At 43.3% G+C, this 19,952-nt stretch overlaps 1 protein-coding gene across 2 annotated transcripts in view; it reads left to right on the plus strand.

Annotated features, from left to right (window-relative positions):
• The window catches only part of LOC140204121 (chloride intracellular channel protein 2-like), a 59,695-nt gene extending 40,217 nt beyond the window's left edge, over positions 1 to 19,478 (plus strand). For both annotated transcript variants that reach the window (XM_072270492.1, XM_072270491.1), the window contains exons 6-7: positions 3,633 to 3,814; positions 16,587 to 19,478. In XM_072270492.1, the coding sequence (XP_072126593.1) occupies positions 3,633 to 3,814; positions 16,587 to 16,748 (344 nt within the window). In that variant the 3' untranslated portion in view covers positions 16,749 to 19,478. The remainder of the gene's footprint in view (positions 1 to 3,632; positions 3,815 to 16,586) is intronic.
• Positions 19,479 to 19,952: the final 474 nt, after the last annotated feature.

The following is a 19,952-nucleotide window of genomic DNA, read 5'->3' on the forward strand; positions in this document are numbered from 1 at the left end:
ATGGCACATGTACCCATGTTGACTACAGTGGCGACTTGGCCAGTTGCAATGTCTTACATTCAGCCCATATCCCTCCAAACCCCACACCTCCATGTACCTTTCCATGTGCTTCTTTAATGATACTACAGTATCTGCCTCAAACACTTCTTCTGGCAGCATATTCCATAAACTTACCACCTTCTGAATGAAAAGTTGTCCCTCAGTGCCCTTTTAAGTCTTTCCCCTCTCATAGTAAATTATTGTCTCCAAGTTTCAGTCGTATATCTTGGGGAAATGACTATTACCACCTCCCTTATTTATGTCTCTCATCATTTTAAGCACTTCTATAATGTCACCCCTCAATCTCCTACATTCCAGGGAATAAACATAGAAACATAGAAACATAGAAAATAGGTGCAGGAGTAGGCCATTCGGCCCTTCGAGCCTGCACCGCCATTTATTATGATCATGGCTGATCATCCAACTCAGAATCCCGCCCCAGCCTTCCCTCCATACCCCCTGATCCCCCTAGCCACAAGGGCCATATCTAACTCCCTCTTAAATATAGCCAATGAACTGGCCTCAACTGTTTCCTGTGGCAGAGAATTCCACAGATTCACCACTCTCTGAGTGAAGAAGTTTTTCCTAATCTCGGTCCTAAAAGGCTTCCCCTTTATCCTCAAACTGTGATCCCTTGTTCTGGACTTCCCCAACATCGGGAACAATCTTCCTGCATCTAGCCTGTCCAATCCCTTTAGGATTTTATACGTTTCAATCAGATCCCCCCTCAATCTTCTAAATTCCAACGAGTACAAGCCCAGTTCATCCAGTCTTTCTTCATATGAAAGTCCTGCCATCCCAGGAATCAATCTGGTGAACCTTCTTTGTACTCCCTCTATGGCAAGGGTGTCTTTCCTCAGATTAGGGGACCAAAACTGCACACAATACTCCAGGAGTGGTCTCACCAAGGCCTTGTACAACTGCAGTAGTACCTCCCTGCTCCTGTACTCGAATCCTCTCGCTATAAATGCCAGCATACCATTCGCCTTTTTCACCGCCTGCTGTACCTGCATGCCCACTTTCAATGACTGGTGTATAATGACACCCAGGTTTCGTTGCACCTCCCTTTTTCCTAATCGGTCACCATAATCAATTCACCTGTTTCTGTCTGTAGGGGACCTACATTTGTCTTTGCCAGTCTTTTCCTTTTTACATATCTATAAAAGCTTTTACAGTCAGTTTTTATGTTCCCTGCCAGTTTTCTCTCATAATCTTTTTTCCCCTTCCTAATTAAGCCCTTTGTCCTCCTCTGCTGAACTCTGAATTTCTCCCAGTCCTCAGGTGAGCCACTTTCTCTGGCTAATTTGTATGCTTCTTCTTTGGAATTGATACTATCCCTAATTTCCCTTGTCAGCCACGGGTGCACTACCTTCCTTGATTTATTCTTTTGCCAAACTGGGATGAACAATTGTTGTAGTTCATCCATGCAACCTTTAAATGCTTGCCATTGCATATCCACCGTCAATCCTTTAAGTGTCATTTGCCAGTCTATCTTAGCTAATTCACGTCTCATACCTTCAAAGTTACCCCTCTTTAAGTTCAGAACCTTTGTTTCTGAATTAACTATGTCACTCTCCATCTTAATGAAGAATTCCACCATATTATGGTCACTCTTACCCAAGGGGCCTCTCACGACAAGATTGCTAATTAACCCTTCCTCATTGCTCAAGACCCAGTCCAGAATAGCCTGCTCTCTGGTTGGTTCCTCGACATGTTGGTTCAAAAAACCATCCCGCATACATTCCAAGAAATCCTCTTCCTCAGCACCTTTACCAATTTGGTTCACCCAATCTACATGTAGATTGAAGTCACCCATTATAACTGCTGTTCCTTTATTGTACACATTTCTAATTTCCTGTTTAATACCATCTCTGACCTCACTACTACTGTTAGGTGGCCTGTACACAACTCCCACCAGCGTCTTCTGCCCCTTAGTGTTACGCAGCTCTACCCATATCGATTCCACATCTTCCCGGCTTATGTCCTTCCTTTCTATTGCGTTAATCTCTTCTTTAACCAGCAACGCCACCCCACCTCCCCTTCCTTCATGTCTATCCCTCCTGAATATTGAATATCCCTGAACGTTGAGCTCCCAGCCTTGGTCACCCTGGAGCCATGTCTCTGTGATCCCAATTATATCATAATCATTAATAACAATCTGCACTTTCAATTCATCCACCTTATTACGAATGCTCCTTGCATTGACACACAAAGCCTTCAGGCGCTCTTTTACAACTCTCTTAGCCCTTATGCAATTATGCTGAAAAGTGGCCCTTTTTAATGCTTGCCCTGGATTTGTCGGCCTGCCACTTTTACTTTTCTGCTTAGTACTTTTTGCTTCTACCCTCACTTTACACCCCTAACATGGCCAACTTCTCCCTATAACTCAGACCTTCTAGTCCTGTCAACATACTCGGAATTCTTCTCACACTCTTTCTGGTGTAACTATGCTTTTCTATAATAAGGAGACTAATACTGAACACAGTACTCCAAGTGCAGTCTACATAATGTTCCAGCTTCTATACTTGGTGTTCTAACATGGCCAGCCTCTCCCCACAACTCAGGCTGATGAAGGCCAGTATGCTAAGCACTCGTTTCACCACCTTCTCTACTATAATGCCACTTTCAATGAGCTGGAGACTTGTTTTACTGGGTCGCTCTGTTCCATTATACTGCCAAGTGCCCCACTATTCCGGTATAAGTCCTACATTGTTTTGACTTTCTAAAATACATCGCTATCTGCATTGAAATCCACCTCCACTCCCTGGCCCACCTCCCCAACTGATCAAGGTCCCACCGTAATCTACGATAACCTTCTTCATTATCAACACCACCTCCTAATTCCACATCATCTGTATACTTTTTGAATCAAGCTTTGCACATTTGCATCTGAATTATTTATGTAAACAATGAATAGCGACATTCCCTACAACAATCTGTGCCAAGGTCATTGTCCTGCGCCCTCTCACAAGGCAAGGCAGAATGCGAGCGGCTACCAGGCCACAGCCTGAAGCCCCAGAAACAGCAACACCCTGAGAGATTTTGACAACACACTGGGATCAAAATATCCTTCACTGACCTCAATTCATCTGGTATTTTGAAACATTTAGAAAACTGAAATGGAATAAGTTTGAAAATAATTTTTAAAAATAAATGATTTTAGTTAAAATCGTATTACAACACTGTTAATTAAAAGAATAAATATGTTGCAAAATAAAAAAAGAAGCAGCTAAAATGACACTTTAAAGAAAGTCCACAACCGTGTTCAACTGATTGGGGTTGTCATTGATTCATCAGCCATCTATGACTATGACTTTTTTCTAATCTCTCAACTCTATTCATTTCCAAACTACTATGGGGCACAGGAGGTCTAATGTGTCAGCAGCAAACATCAAGCACGTTCCTTATTACTCTATTGTAGTGCCCAGACACAGAAGTGGAAGTTACATTGAACAGCAGTGGCTATTCCCTGCAGAACCATTGCCCACCTACTACTGCCCAATCCATTATTAACATGCCCTGACTTGGATAAGTACAGCAGTTTTTAACAGCATACCCTCACATAGCTAACTCTCATCCTTGGCTCACTGTAGAATTCGAAACTGCTTTGCTGAAGGAGCTGAAAAGATTGGACAACTACCTGAAAGAACCTCTTCCTGATGAAATTGATGCCAACAGCACAGAGACGGTTCTTGTCTCCAAAAGAAAATACCTCGATGGAAATGAGCTCACACTGGCCGACTGCAACCTGCTACCTAAGCTTCATATTATCAAGGTAACATTTCAAATATCATTCTTGAATGAAGTAATGAGGGTTTTTTCTCTTTAATGTACAAATGGAATTACAGAATACAATAGATTCAATTTATTGCATAATACAATACCCACTTGCATAGTTTAAGAATCAATGTTTTCAAGGAACCTGTCAAAGGTATTTAATTTGTTAAATTTCTTCAAAAGCTACAAGTCATTATTCTATCTGTTTACAAAATTTTCATTCCTGTAAATATCCGAGATTGTTCAATAAAGCATTTATGGGTTAAACTCTATCTGGACTCACTGTGCTGAAGAAAGAAAAAACGTGGAAGCAGCTTCACACTACAGACATCCAGCTACTCGTCCTACAGGCACTATCATGGGTCAGCTGTCGAAGGGTCTCGGCCTGAAATGTCGACTGTACTTCTTCCTATTGATGCTGCCTGGCCTGCTGCGTTCCACCAGCATTTTATGTGTGTTGCATAAAAACATGCTCCATCATTTTCTTCATAGCTGTAACTGAAGATATATTAACAGCTTTCAAACCACAAGCCTCTCTCAACAACATCAGTTAGTGTTTGATAATTGCAAATGTTCAGTCAGATTTTGCAGCTCTGGACAAAATTGAAACGTATTTCCAAATTAAGAACAAAAGATGAACATCCTAAGGCACCACACAATGCGATTAGAGTAGATTATGAGGACACTTAGTCCTTGTTTATTGTCATCTAGAAATACATGCATTAAGAAATAATATAATGTTCCTCCAGTATGATATCACAGAAACACAGGACAGACCAAGACTAAAACTGACAAAAAACACATAATTATAACATATAGTTACAACAGTGCAAAGCAATTCTGTAATTTGATAAAGAGCAGTCCATGGGCATGGTAGAAAATCTCTCAAAGTCCCGATAGACTCATCATCTCATGCAGACGGTAGAATGGAGGAACTCTCCCTGCCACGAACCTCCAGCGCCACAAACTTGCCGATGCAGCACCATTGGAAGCACCCGACCGCAGCCGACTCTGAGTCCGTCCGAAAACTTCGAGCCTCCGACCAGCCCTCCGACGCCGAGCACCAAACATCATCTCTGCCGAACGCTTCGACCCCGCCCCGGCCGCCAAGCAACAAGCAAAGCCGAGGATCGGGGCCTTCCCCTCTGGAGATTCTGGATCACACAATAGCAGCGGCAGTGAAGCAGGCATTTCAGAAGTTTCACCAGATGTTCCTCCGTTCTCTCGCATCTGTCTCCATCAAATCAGGATTGTGCATGGCACCCTATTTGACAGATAACAGATATTCATCACTGGAGAGGCCGCTGCGCGCTGCGTCGTGCTGCCATCTTCTCCACTGCCATTACCTGCAACAAATGCTGAGGATTGACTGCTCAGTGTGACAGCAAGCATGGTCGTAAGGTCTTCTTGAAGAGGCCAGAATTCCTTACCGAAGGAACCTATCGGAAAGCCAGTGTGGATTGAAAGCAGGTTGCTCCGTGACCTTCTTTCACATCACACTCGCCGCATGGTAAAAAAGAAGTCATAAACAGACTCCTGTTTACGTAACCGTTGTTGGTTTCACTGAAAAGTTATGACACCGGCAGATATTTGGTCTATCGTATTCGTGCCAGCTAAAAGCAGAGCTACACAATTTGATCTGCAGCAATTGTTTTAAAATATAGGGATTTAAATTTTGCTTCCACTGCCCTTTTTGGAGTGAGATCCAGACCCCTACCTAGTCCAAATAAAACAAAAATCAACTTTCCCCTCCAATCCAATTACTTATAATCCTACAATTTATCCTATATCCCCCAATTTTTGATCTCTCAGCTAAGGTTAATAAATCTCTCCTTTTCACCTTATCCGACATTGATAATTTTAGACACCTCAGCCTTAACATAAGAACATAGAGCATAAGAAATAGGAGCAGGAATAGGCCATCCGGCCCATCGAACCTGCCCCGCCATTCAATAAGATTGTGGCTGATCTGTCCGTAAACTCAGCTCCATCTACCTGCCTTTCCCCCATAGCCCTTAATTCCCTTACCATGTAAAAACCTATCTAACTATATCTTAAATATATTTGTGTTGTTCATCCATCGTTGACGTCGATGAGGACCTCGACACCATAATGATAGTGTCGAGACTAGCGTGTGATTTGAATTTAAGTGAGGGAGAGTTGCGCAGCGTCAGCCTCACTCTCTCTTCCCAATTCCCATCTGGGTCCAGTGGCAAGACAGAGTCGAGACGGCTGGAGATGGGACTAGGTGCAGTGGATGACCAGGATGTCTTCTGTGTCTTGTCCTGCTCTACACGTTCCACGACGCTTGCAGAGACCGCCTCTTGACCGTTGGACCTTCCATTGGTCTTGTCCGCTCAATCCGCCAGAGTCTGTCTTCACATGCTGGGATAGACAACTCCCTATCTCACCGAGGGTTTGAGACCCGTCGGCTACCCTCACCTGGTTTAGCCGGCTTGTCGAAGCTGTTGCCCGGGGTGTGGCCGCTGTCGCATGCAAACAGCTACGAGGAGCCACAGGTGAGAAAGCCTCAGCTGCTTCCCTGGGCAGAGAATTCCACAGATTCACCACTCTGTGGGAAAAACAGTTTCTCCTCATCTCCATCCTAAATCTTCTCCCCTGAATCTTGAGGCAATATCCCCTAGTTCTAGTCTCACCTACCAATGGAAACAACTTTCCTACTTCTATCTTATCTATCCCTTTCAAAATTTTGTATGTTTCTGTAAGATCACCTCTAATTCTTCTGAATTCCAGAGAGTATAGTCCCAAGCGACTATACTCCTCATAGGTTAACCCCTTCATCTCTGGAATCAACCTGGTGAACCTCCTCTGCATTGCCTCCAAAGCCAGTATATCCTTCCTCAAGTAAAGAGACCACACAGTACTCCAGGTGCGGCCTCAGCAGTACCCTGTATAGTCGCAGCATGACCCCCCTGCTCTTGAATTCAATCCCTCTAACAATGAAGGCTTACATTCCGTTGCTTTCTTAATAACCTGTTGTACCTGCGAGCCAACTTTTGCAATTCATGAACAAGCACTCCCAAGTCTCTCTGCACAACAGCATGCTGCAATCTTTCACCATTTAAATAATAATCTGCTCTTCTATTATTCCTTCCAAAGTGGATGATCTCACATTTACCAATGTTGTATTCCATCGGCCAGACCTTGGCCGACTCACTTAGCCTATCTATATCCCTCTGCAGACTCTCCACATCCTCTGTACAATTTGCTTTTCCACTCAGTTTAATGTCATCAGCAAATTTTGCCACGCTACACTCAGTCCCCTCCTCCGAATCATTGATGTAAATGGTAAACAGCTGTGGGCTCAGCACCGATCCCTGCGGCACCCCACTCACCACTGACTGCCAACCGGAGAAACACCCATTTATGCCAACTCTCTGCCTTCTATTGGTTAACCAATCCACTATCCATGCCAATACACTTCCGCCGACTCCATGCATCCATATATTATTTTTAAGTCTCTTCTACATCACCTTATCGAACGCCTTCTGGAAATCCAAGTATACAACATCCACCTGTTCCACTCTATCCACTGCACTCATTATGTCCTCAAAGAACTCCAGTAAGTTTGTCAAACAGGACCTGCTCTTTCTGAATCCATGCTGTGTCTGTCTAATGGAACCACTCCTTTCTAAATGTTTCGCTATTTCTTCCTCAATGACAGCTTCAAGCATTTTACCGACTACTGTTGTTAAGCTAACTGGCCTATAGTTGCCCATCTTTTGCCTAATCCTTTTTAAAAAATTGGTGTGACATTTGCTGTCTTCCAATCTGTCAGGACCTGCCCAGAGTCTAGAGAGTTTTGATAAATGTTTACCAACACGTCAACCATAACCTCCGCCAATTCTTTCAGCACCCTGGGATGCATCTCATCAGGACCAGGGGACTTACCTATCTTCAGGCCCTCTAGTTTGCTCATCACTATCTCTTTAGTGACAGTGATTTTATAGGGGTCCTCACCCCCCACTTCATCCATAACATCCTTCTTTGGCATATTAGACATGTCCTCTACCGCGAAGACCGACACAAAATAGTTGTTCAATGCCTTAGCCATTTCCTTATCACCCAATATCAATTTCCCCTTCTCGTCTTCCAAGGGACCTACGTTGACTTTAGCCACCCTCTTCCGCTTTTGCTATCTGTTTTTATATTTTGTGCTAATTTACTTTCATCTCTATCTTCCCTTTCCTTGTTTCTTGTTTAGTTGTCCTCTGTTGCTTTTTAAAGTTTTCCCAATCCTCCAGTCTCCCACTACTCTTTGCGTCTTTGTACACGAGCTTTTAATTTGATACTATTTTTTATTTCCTTAGTTATCCAAGGCTGGTTCTCCCCACACTTACTGTCCTTACTTTTGACTGGAATATACTTTTATTGAGCACTGTGAAAAATCTCTTTGAAAGTATTCCACTGTTCCTCAACTGTCCTACCAAATAGCCTGTACTCCCAATCATGTTAACCAACTCCTCCCTCATCCCCTTGTAGTCTCCCTTGTTCAAGCATAATACACTAGTTCTCCATCTGTATGCAAAATTCAATCATACCATGATCACTCTTTTCAAGAGGATCCCTGACTACAAGATCGTTAATCTTACCTGTCTCATTGCACAGGACTAGACCTAAGATAGTATTTTCCCTTGTAAGTTCACTAACAAGCTGCTCAAGAAAGCCATCACGGATGCATTCTATGAAGACCTCCTCAAGACTTCCTTGACCAACCTGATTCACCCAAGTTATGTGGAAGTTGAAATCCCCCATGACAACTGCTGTTCCATTCTCACAAGCCTCAGTTATTTCTTGGTTAATCGCCTCCGCCACTGCAATATTTTTATTAGGCGGCCGATAGACAACTCCCACCAGTGATTTTTTTTCCCCTTTACTATTCTTAATCTCTACCCAGATGGACTCAACATTCTGCTCTGCAGATTTTATATCGTCTCTCACAATTGCCCTGAGCTCATCCTAATCAAGAGCGCCACCTCACCTCTGCCTTCCTGCCTATCTTTCCGTATGACCTGATACCCTTGGATATTTAATTGCCAGTCATCTCCAACTTGTAACCAGGTTTCTGTAAAGGCCACTAAATCATATGCCTTGATACTGATCTGTGCCACAATTTCATTAACCTTGTTTCCGATACTACAGGCATTTAGATAAAGCGCCCTTGTACTCATTGTCCTTTTAGAATCCAGTGACCTATGAGATTTTTGCTTTTTACTTTTATGCACTCCACTCTTACTTTTTTCTTCACTAGCTCTAGCTTTGGCCTCTGCATCACTTCCCTCTTTTTTGTGTGGGTTCCCATTCCCCTGCCATATTAAGAAAGAAAGATGGCGCCGGTAACTGGTGACTTTGCGTGTGCTCTCCCAAGCAAACTGCCCTCTCCGCTATCCTATACCCAAGAAACTCTTTTAAACCTCCAATCTAGCAAGATCAAGATCAACAACACCCTGGCGAAGCTACTGGCACAGCTGGAGGTCACCGCGCCAGAATTGCTTCTTAAACTCCGGACCACACCTGGACTCGACCAGCGAGGCCCACCACGTTCCCGGAGACCCGCGGTCTGCTACCGTGCCGGAGCGCTTGGAGACACGGCCCATTCCGACCAGCACCTCTCCGGAGCAGATGACCACACAGAAGTGACGGCGGAGACCTCAAGATGCCCCAGATGCTTCGCCGGAGCGACCACTGTAAAGCCCCGTTGGTGGCCATCCACAGCCGCCGGAAATGAGGCCTCCGCCGCCGACCTCAGAAATCGAGCCTGAGGCTCGACTGGAGCGGAGGCCTCCGCAACTGTGACTCGGCTTAAGGACTTGTTTCAGCAAGGAGCATGGCCATCCGGGATTAAGTGTCAGCTTTGGGGCCTGACCCAATCGACAGCCCGGGCCCCCGGCAGCTAGAAGTGGCAGCGGAGCCTCCCCCGTTACTTGGCCCCACCCGGAGCGCACGACGATGCGATCCGCCGATCGATCCCTGCGGGATGCGTCCATCAACCTCAAAGAGCTGACAACAACACACTGCATCGATGGAAACCTGGAAAGATGCACTACCTACTGAGGAAGTGTGGGAAAAGAGCTGGGCTGCTGGTCAGATTGAAGCTGAGGGGCTTCAGGGTCCCTCTGCCCACCATCCTACTAGAGAATGTGCAAGCCATAGAGAACAAGGTGGATGATCTTAAAGGGAGACTCACCTACTGCAGGGAGATGCAGAACTGCTGTGTATTCTGTTTCACCGAGACCTGGCTCTCCTCTGCCACGCCCGACTGTGCCATCCAACCGGGGGGATTTTCGATCCATCGGATGGACCGCACAGCGTCTTCGGGCAAGACAAGGGGAAGTAGTGTCTGCCTACTGATCAACACTGCGTGGTGCTCGGACACAGTGGCACTGACAAGCTCCTGCAGCCCGGACCTGGAACACCTGTAGGTGAAGTGTCGTCCCTACTATCTGCCATGGGAATTCACCTGGGTCATACTGACAGCGGTCTACATTCCCCCACAGGCGGACGTGGAGTGTGCTCTGAACATACTGTATGCCAACATCAGTGAATTTGAGGCCAGATATCCGGAGGTTTTGCTCATTACAGCCGGGGACTTTAACCAGACCAACCTCAGAAAGGTGCTGCCAAACTTATATCAACATGTCTCCTGCCCCACTAGAGGCCCGACTATACTTGACCACTGCTACACAGCAGTCAAGGATGCCTACCGTTCCGTCCCATGATCTCACTTCGGAAAATCGGACCATCAGGCTGTACTCCTCCTCTTGGCTTACAAACTGAAACTGAAGTGGGAGATCACGGTGTCAAGAGTAGTGTTGCGTTGGACGGAGGAAACGGATGAGGTCCTCGGTGACTGCTTTGGATCGGTGGACTGGTTAGTATTCAAGCACATGGCAGCTAACCTTGATGAGTATGCCTCAGCTGTCACAGGCTTTATCTGGAAATGCATGGAGGACTGTGTGTCTCGCAAGACGATCCGGGTATTCCCTCACCGGAAACCTTGGATGAATTATGAGGTCAAGTCCCTTTTAAAGGCTAGAGCTGCAGTTTTTAGGTCCAGGGATACCAGTCGCTACACGGAATCCAGGCGTGAACTCCGGAAAGCCATTAAGGATGCCAAGAGGCAATATCAAGCCAAATTGGAAGCCCAGGCTAACCAGAGGGATGCCAGTAGACTAAGGCAGGGTTTAAATGAGATCACGGGGTGCAAAGAAAAGGCTGGGAATATCAATAACTGTGGCACTTCTCTTCCTGACGAACTTAACGTATTCTACGCGAGATTTGAACAGAAGAGGAGCGTCCCGCCCCCTCCGGATGAACCGGACCTGGTGCCATTGAGATTCATCGTCACCGAGGAGGACGTTAGAAGGACCTTCCTGAAGGTAAATCCAAGGAAGGCGACTGGCCCAGAAGGTGTCCCGGGACGAGTTCTCCGGGCCTGAGCAAGCGAGCTAGCTGGAGTGTTTGCTGACATCTTCAACTGCTCCTTGCTTCAGTCTAAGATCCCCTCGTGTTTTAAGAAGGCAACAATAATCCCAGTGCTGAAGAAGAGCAAGGTGGCATGCCTAAATGACTATCGACCTGTGGCTTTGACATCAATTGCTATGAAGTGCTTCGAGAGATTGGTTATGGCACACATCAACCACAACCAACCAGTCAACCTCGATGCTTTGCAATTCCCCTACTGGAGCAACAGGTCAATGGCAGATGCCATCTCTCTGGTCCTACATTCCTCCTTAGAACACCTGGAGAATAAAGAAGCATACATAAGGCTCCTTTTCATTGACTACAGCTCTGCCTTTAATACCGTCATTTCAAATAAACTGATTCCTAAGCTCCGGAACCTGGGTCTTAGCACTCAGATCTGCAGCTGGATCTTCGACTTCCTCACAGACAGGACCCAGGCTGTTAAAATAGGGGACAAGCTCTCCTCTACAATCACTCTGAGCACCGGTGCCCCACAAGGCTGTGTATTTAGCCCCCTGCTGTACTCACTGTACACCCATGATTGTGTAGCCAAGTTTCCATCAAACTCAATATATAAGTTTGCTGATGACACAACAAATTGTAGGTCGTATCTCGGGTAATGATGAGTTTGAGTACAGAGAGAAAATTAAGAACCTGGTGGCATGGTGCGAAGGCAATAACCTATCCTTCAACGTCAGCAAGACGAAGGAATTGGTTGTTGACTTCAGAAGGAGTAGCGGACTGCACGACCCAATCGGTGGTGCTCAAGTGGAACAGGTCAAAAGCTTTAAGTTCCTCGGGGTCAATATCACAAATGACCTGACTTGGTCCAACCAAGCAGAGTTCACTGCCAAGAAGGCCCACCAGTGCCTTTACTTGCTGAGAAAACTAAAGAAATTTGGCCTGTCCCCTAAAACCCTCACTAATTTTTATAGATGCACCGTAGAAAGCATTCTTCTAGGGTGCATCACAACCTGGTATGGAAGTTGTCCTGTCCAAGACCGGAAGCTGCAGAAGATCGTGAACACAGCCCAGTACATCACGCAAACCAATCTTCCATCCTTGGAATCACTTTACACCGCACACTGTTGGAGCAGTGCTGCCAGGATAATCAAGGACTCTACCCACCCAGCGAACACACTTTTCCTCCCTCTTCCCTCCAGGAGAAGGCTCAGAAGCTTGAAGACTCATACGGCCAGATTTGGGAACAGCTTCTTTCCAACTGTGATAAGACTGCTGAACGGATCCTGACCCGGATCTGGGCCGTACCCTCCAAATATCCGGACCTGCCTCTCATTTTTTTTGCACTACCTTACTTTCCATTTTTCTATTTTCTATTTATGATTTATAATTTAAATTTTTAATATTTATTTTTACTATTTTTAATATTTAATATTTGTAATCCAGGGAGCGGGAGGCGCAGAATCAAATATCGCTGTGATGATTGTACTTTCTAGTATCAATTGTTTGGCGACAATAAAGTATAAAGTATATTAATTTAAAGCCTCCCCAACAGCACTAGCAAACAATCTCCCAAGGACATTGATCCTGGCCCTGCCCAGATGTAGACCATCCAGACGGTACTGGTCCCATTTAGCCCAGAAGCGGTTCTAATGCCCTAAGAATCTGAAACCCTCCCTCCTGCACCACCACTCAAGCCACATATTCATTCTAGCTATTCTGCTATTTTAACTCTGGCTAGCACATGGCATCGATAGTAATCCTGAGATGATTACCTTTGAGGTCCTACTCTTTAATTTATCACCTAGCTCCCTAAATTCAGCTTGTAGGACCTCATCTTGCTTTCTTCCTATATTGTTAGTACCTACATGCACCATGACAGCTGACTGCTCACCCTCCCCTTTCAGAATGCCCTGCAGCCTCTCTGAGACATCTCCGACCCTTGCACCTGGGAGGCAACACACCCTACAGGAGTCCTGTTTGTGGCCACAGGAGCTTCTCTGTTGCAAAACAAAATTAATTATTCCAATCATAAACACAAGAGATTCTGCAGATGCTAGAAATCCAGAGTAACACACAAAAAATGCTGGTGGAACTCAAAAGGTCAGGCAGCCTTTAAGGAAAGAAATAAAGAGTCAATGTTTTGGGCTGAGAGACTTCATCAGGGGTGTGTGTGTGTGTGTGTGTGTGTGTGTGTGTGTGTGTGTGTGTGTGTGTGTGTGTGTGTGTGTGTGTGAGATTGATCATTATATTTAGCCACAATCCCAGTTAACTTGCAAAATTCCTTCGACACGGGTGGCCGGCATTACATCTACAGGATCTTTCTGAAAATCTGTTTCCCAGAAGAAGTTCTCTGCTCATTACAGGAGGTCCAAGAGGAAGTGAAGGCAACAATCCAGGATCCAAAACATGATCTGAGTTCAAAATTGTTTCTGGGAGGAAGCAAAGCTACAATTGATGATGGTTATCATCTTAATCATTATGTTCTGTGAAATATGACATGGGCAATCATGGTCTTCTATCTGTCTTTAATCTGAGAATTTCTAAGGAGCTATTCAAAACTTTAGCCTGTCCTTCCCTTGATGTATCTGATGAATGTCATGCGCTGTCAACCGCGACCTTGTTTCCATAAATTTTTCCCTTCGCTATATAGAAAGCTAAGTTAGCATTGATAACTTTGTCATCTTCTGCATAGGTATTCGTTTCAAAATAAAAAGGCAGCAGCCTCTTCAACTGCAGACAATTTCAGAGCTAAGGACATATCAGTTTTCTGGGTCTGTCCTTCACAAAATGCACTGCAAGCTCTCTTGGAATTACCTGATGAATTCAGATCTTGATGAACAGGTTCCCTGATAGACATAAAAATATAGAAAACCTACAGCACAATACAGACCCTTCGGCCACAAAGCTGTGCCGAACATGTCTTTACCTTAGAAATTACCTAGGGTTACCCATAGTCCTCTATTTTCTGAAGCTAATTTATCTGCAAATTATCATGATGCTCAGAAACAAAACACCGGGATATCAAGAATACACACAAAATCTGTGTCCATTATAAAATTATGGTCAACAGGAATTTCTTACTGCTAATTTGGCTCTGTTGTGTATGTGGCCTGGTTACACAGCAATGCTGTTAATAAAAACGCTGGAGATGGGAGCTAAGGTTCATGGTTCCTTACTGGCAGAAACCTAACTCAGCACACACGAACAGATCAATACGCGCCTAATAGCGCATGCTCAATATGGGGCTAATAGCACATTCAACGACATGTTACTAAAACGTAAAGTAGTCCCTTATTATACTGTAGGCTATACAGCACAGGCTCAAACCTTTCTTACCAGTTCATTCGGTCTAGGTAGGCATGATGTGAAAATTGGCAAAAACATTTTAGTCTTCTGCAATTTCCTATAGTATTATGGGGCACAGAAACAGGCCTTTCAGCCCATGAAGTCCATACTGACTTTTTGCCCACATGCACTAATCCCATTTGCTGATATTATATCCATATGCTTGCATGCCTTGCCTATTTAGGTGTTTGTCTACAGGCCTCTTGCAACATGATCTAGATGTCAACCACCATCTGCATGAAAAACCTTACCTCTTAATTCCTCTTTAAAACTCATTAGTCTCACCTTAAAACTGTACTCTCTTGTTTTGGATACCACCACCATGGGAAAAAGATTCTGACTGTTTACCCTATCTGTGCCCCTCATAATCTATATACTTCTATCAGGTCACATCTCAGCCTCCTTTGTTCCAGGAAAAGAAACCTAGCCTATCCAATCTCCTCCCCCAACTCTACTCTGCATTTCTGAAACAACAAGCTGGTAATGCGATATAGGAGGATGACCACACATCAGGCTTGTTGCATTCCATTTCTTTATAGCTGCTTTCCACCTTCGCTGTCTCATAAAACAAGTTTTCAGACTATTTGAAGTTTCATGGAATTAATGAATCGCCATCAGTGAGACCCTTGAGTTACCTAGCCTGCATTCTATGCAGGCCACACTGGATAATATGAAGGGTTTCTTCCTGGGACATGTCTGGAGCTTACATCACATTCATGTGTGGAAGACTGTTTGCCACAATCAACTCAACTGCCCAGGGCACAGAGGAAAGGGGAAGCTTTCATGTTGTGACTTTGCCAGCCAGGTTTTTAAGAAATTCATGATCCAGAAGTCTGGAAAAGCTGGGTCACCATGGAGCTGACCTGACAGCCCAGGATGTGGCATACAGGCAAGTTAGGAAGCAGAATGTGCTGTAGCTTCCATCAGGTGGATCTGTGGTTACCATGGAAGGCTCCCTACTCACAGATTACACTGATAACCCACTTCACAGAGTCTCAGACGTTTATTGTGTTTCTCAAGATACCTGTTGCCTTCATCATGTGGTATGGCAATTCTGTCTGCTTAAAACAAGATAATTTGCTAACAACGCAACTGATCTGAGAGCGAATATGTTAAAGTACTGAATGGATTCTGACGTTAACACACATTTGATTTTTAAAAAACATGGATTTTCATTTTTTTTTTCCTTTTTAATTCCACCTGACAAAAATTAGTTGGCAAAAATTAGATGTCTGACCCAAAATCAGGCATACTGTTCCTTACATACATTCAGTGTTCACTTTATTAGGAACCTCCTGTACCTAAAAAAAGTGGCCATTTTGAGTATGTTTGTGGTCTTCTGCACATGTAGCCCATCCACTTCAAGTTTGGACATGTTGCATGTTCAGAAATGCTCTTCTACGCACCACCATGGTTATTTCAGTTATTGTTGCCTTCCCGTCAGCTTGAACTAGTCTGGGCATTTTCCTCTGACCTCCCTCATTAACAAGGCATTCTCTCCCTCAGAACTACCACTCATTGGATGTTTCTTTTTTATATACCTTTCTCTGTAAACTCCTAAGACTGTTGTGCATGAAAATCCAAGGAGATCAGCAGTTTCCAAGATACTCAAAACACCCTGTCTGGCACCAACAAACATTCTATGGTCAAAGTCACTGAGATCACAGTTCTTCCCCATTCTGATGTTTGGACTGAACAACAACTGAACCTCTTGAGCATGTCTGCATGCTATTATGTATTGAGTTGCTGCCACATACTGGGCTGATCAAATATTAGCATGAACAAGCAGGTGTACCTAATAAAATGGCCACTGAGTGTATGTCCAGGACATTTTATATTTAGTACTGTTGACCAGATGAGGATTCATGGTAACCGTAAGCGTCCAAGCTGCACTAGCGTTATCAATATTCCTCACTGCAGTCATTTACTTCCTTCAGTGCTAAAGTAACATTGGATTTGTCTGGGCTCTTCTGCAGGTGGCTGCCAAGAAATACCGGAATTTTGAGATTCCTAAAGAAATGTCTTCTCTCTGGCGTTATCTGAAAAATGCATATGAGCGAAGCGAGTTCAAGTGTACCTGTCCATCCATTGAAGAGATTGAAAGAGCCTATGCCGATATTGCCAAAGAAATGCAATGACAATAACTGACTCACATTGTACAGCAAAATCCCAGTGTATGGAAGTACCCAATTGTATTCTTTGAATAGAGAAGTATGATAGAAATCTGTTTCGCTTTCAAGCGTTGATAGCCCACTTCTAGCGAGATGCCTGTTAAATGCAGCTTGGTCACTTTAATGTTAAAAGCACTTATCCTATACCCTGGATCGTCTACTTATAAAACTATATTTTGGAGGAACATATTAAATTTATTTTGTTACAAATGCAGAATATTTAAAAAACAAAAACATAGAAAGAGGAACAGCTATTGACCTGAGTCTGATACCAGCCTGAAATGTCCCTCACTAAATATATTTATCCTTGAGGTTTATCTGTTTTCCTGCAGTTAGATCTTTTGGTCTTAAGACCACATAGTTCTCCTTTAACATTAGTATAATACAATTTTACTACACAGTATGTGCCTGCAATCATAATACATACTGTACCTATCTATTTAACTATAAACAACCTATATGGGGTTAATAGTTTGGCTTGGACAAAGTAAAATAAAATTGTATCACTTACAGCTAATTTCAGACAAAGTTGCACATTATTAATTCACTGGAATCTATAGCTGCAATTGCGGGAGGCTGATCTGAGACCCTCTAACTCTCAAGGATACCTTCTTATGCATTGGAGAAGTCTAATCCCCATTCCTTTTTTTATTTTCATTGGATGGGGGTTTAACTGTCAATGTCAGCATTTACTGTCCATCCTTATTAGGAATGACTTAATGAATTTAAATTCCTCACGTGCTATATCAGAACTTAAAATCACAACTATAGATTTCTGGTCCAAAATTAGTTTCCTTTCCAGTAACTTAACTGCTACACCCTTTAGCCAATACACACAATGCTATTATTATATTTTTGCTTGTCAGTAGCTTCAAAATACTTCAACAACCAGCATGAGCAGGATATCTTTACACAACACAGTAATGAAAATGTCTATACTAAGATTTAATCGTAATTTTTTCACTGTGACAGTCCCTCAAACTGACTGTTTAATTCATGCACTTAAAATTAATTATCATGTTGGAAAAAGGATCAGTCATGAGAAATTGAAGTAGGAAATGTTAAAAATGTCTCTTTATTAATGTAAACTGGTTAAACATCTTTGTCCGCTCTTTGTTTCCTCGGTGTCTATTCTAAAGGTTGATCAAGGCAGAGTTGCTAATGAACCATGCACTTCAAAATACCACCCAGGAGTATCAGTGGACAACCATGCAATATTCTCCCCTGAAGAATACAGTTTTCCTATCCCCGTATCTCCAAATCAGTGCTCTATAATGTGGGATGATGAGATCATTGTTGAATACTAACTGGTCTTTATTGGCTATGCCAGCCTTTGTCCCTCCTACCTAACCAATCTTTCTGCAAAGCAATAAATTTCACAACTGATATAATGACAATAAACCCTATTCTTATTCTGATTCTGAAATCCCCGCTCGACACTCATGATGTCCAAACAGGCAAGATCTGTTTGAACATCATGAGTGTCGAGTGGGGATTTCAGAATCAGAGTAAGAATCGGGCACAAAATAGGAAGAGAAATTAAAGACTTCAATTTATAATATTTTTGAATTTTCATTTTGCGTTTTTGACATTCACAGTTACTTTAGAATGTGATTGTTTGATCTCAAATGCAGGAAAGAATTTATTGAAGGATTATGAGTATTGCAATAATGATTATTTGGGTTTATATGTTGTCAGATTAGTAATGCTATTTTCATAAATATTAAGAAATCATGAACAAATACTATCTTAATGACATGAATATGAAAGTCCCACATTTTTCTGCACATGTCCATTAATACTGTACATTCCAAAAAATTATTTCTTTCAATGTTTTGTTATATGCTTTTGTTACGCCTCTTTGTTGTGATATTTATCTTGTATCCGATTATAGTCTCATTTTCTTCTGAAGTAAATATTTCCCAATTCCATTTTTAGTAAACAATCAAGCATTAATGTCAAAAGCCTGAGGATCTGAATACATGATATTTCCTCAGCTCCTGCTTCTCCTGTTGTTAATTAGCTTCTCGCTGAGTGACAGGGAGTAACAGACAGCGTGAGAGAAAGTGGAACGTAACAGTGTGAAGGTGGGTGTGCGAATGAGAATGAATGTGTATATATATGCAGTGTGTTGCTAACCAGATTCAGCAACATTGATACAGTTTTCTTTCACAGCAGCAAAAGCTTCCCAGTAATACTATAGGTTGAATTTAGTACAAGGTTAGCACAGGTTAAGCCACAAGTTCTTGAGAAATATTTTCCTGTCTTGTACAGTTTACTGCAAAACAGATTTGTGAGGGTGTAATATGAGTCCCAAGACTAGTAACCCATTCTTTTGCTCCATCATACAGTTGAGGAGCTATATCTACAAGTAACTGTATTATATTTCACTTATAAATGAAAATTAAGATTTTCATTTTTTAAACACAAGGAAGTCTACAGATGCTGGAACTCTCACACACAATGCTGGAGGAACTCAACAGGTCAGGCAGCGTCCATGGAAATGAATAAACAGTTGATATTTTGAGCTGAGACCCTTCCTCAGGTCTGAGAAGGAAGGGGGAAGGCGCCAGAATAAAAAAAGGTGGGGGGATGGGAAGGAGGCTAGCTGGAAGGTGACAGGTGAAACCAGGTGGGTGGGAAATGTCAGGGGCTGGAGAAGAAAGAATCTGGTAGGAGAGGAGAGTGGACCATAGGAGAAAGGGAAGGGGGTGGGGACCCAGGGGGTAGTGATAGGCAGGTGAGAAGAGGTAAAAATTCAGCGTGGGGAGAAGAGGAAAAGGGGAGGGGAGGAGAACTAATTTTACCGAAAGGAGAAATTGGAAGCTACCCAGTCAGAATATAAGATATTGCTGCTCCATCCTGAGGGTGTCCTCACCTTGACACAAGAGGAGGCCATGGACTGACATGTTGGAACAGGAGTGGAGATCGTGATTAAAATCTGGAAAGTTCCACTTATGGCGGATTGAGCAGAGCTGCTCAACAAGGTGGTCTCCCAATTTATGTCGTCATCTTTTAAATCTGTGTTTTACAGCCATACCCCAATGGAAGAACATCGTATTCAAGTTGACACTCTCAAATTAGAGTACACAGTAATTTTCAGAAACTAAATGTAGTCCTTTATTGGCACTTAGATTTTATTATATGAATACTTTCTTTATCCTGCAAGGT

Source organism: Mobula birostris, chromosome 10 (genome assembly GCF_030028105.1).
Source record: "Mobula birostris isolate sMobBir1 chromosome 10, sMobBir1.hap1, whole genome shotgun sequence".
NCBI classification, from domain to species: domain Eukaryota; kingdom Metazoa; phylum Chordata; class Chondrichthyes; order Myliobatiformes; family Myliobatidae; genus Mobula; species Mobula birostris.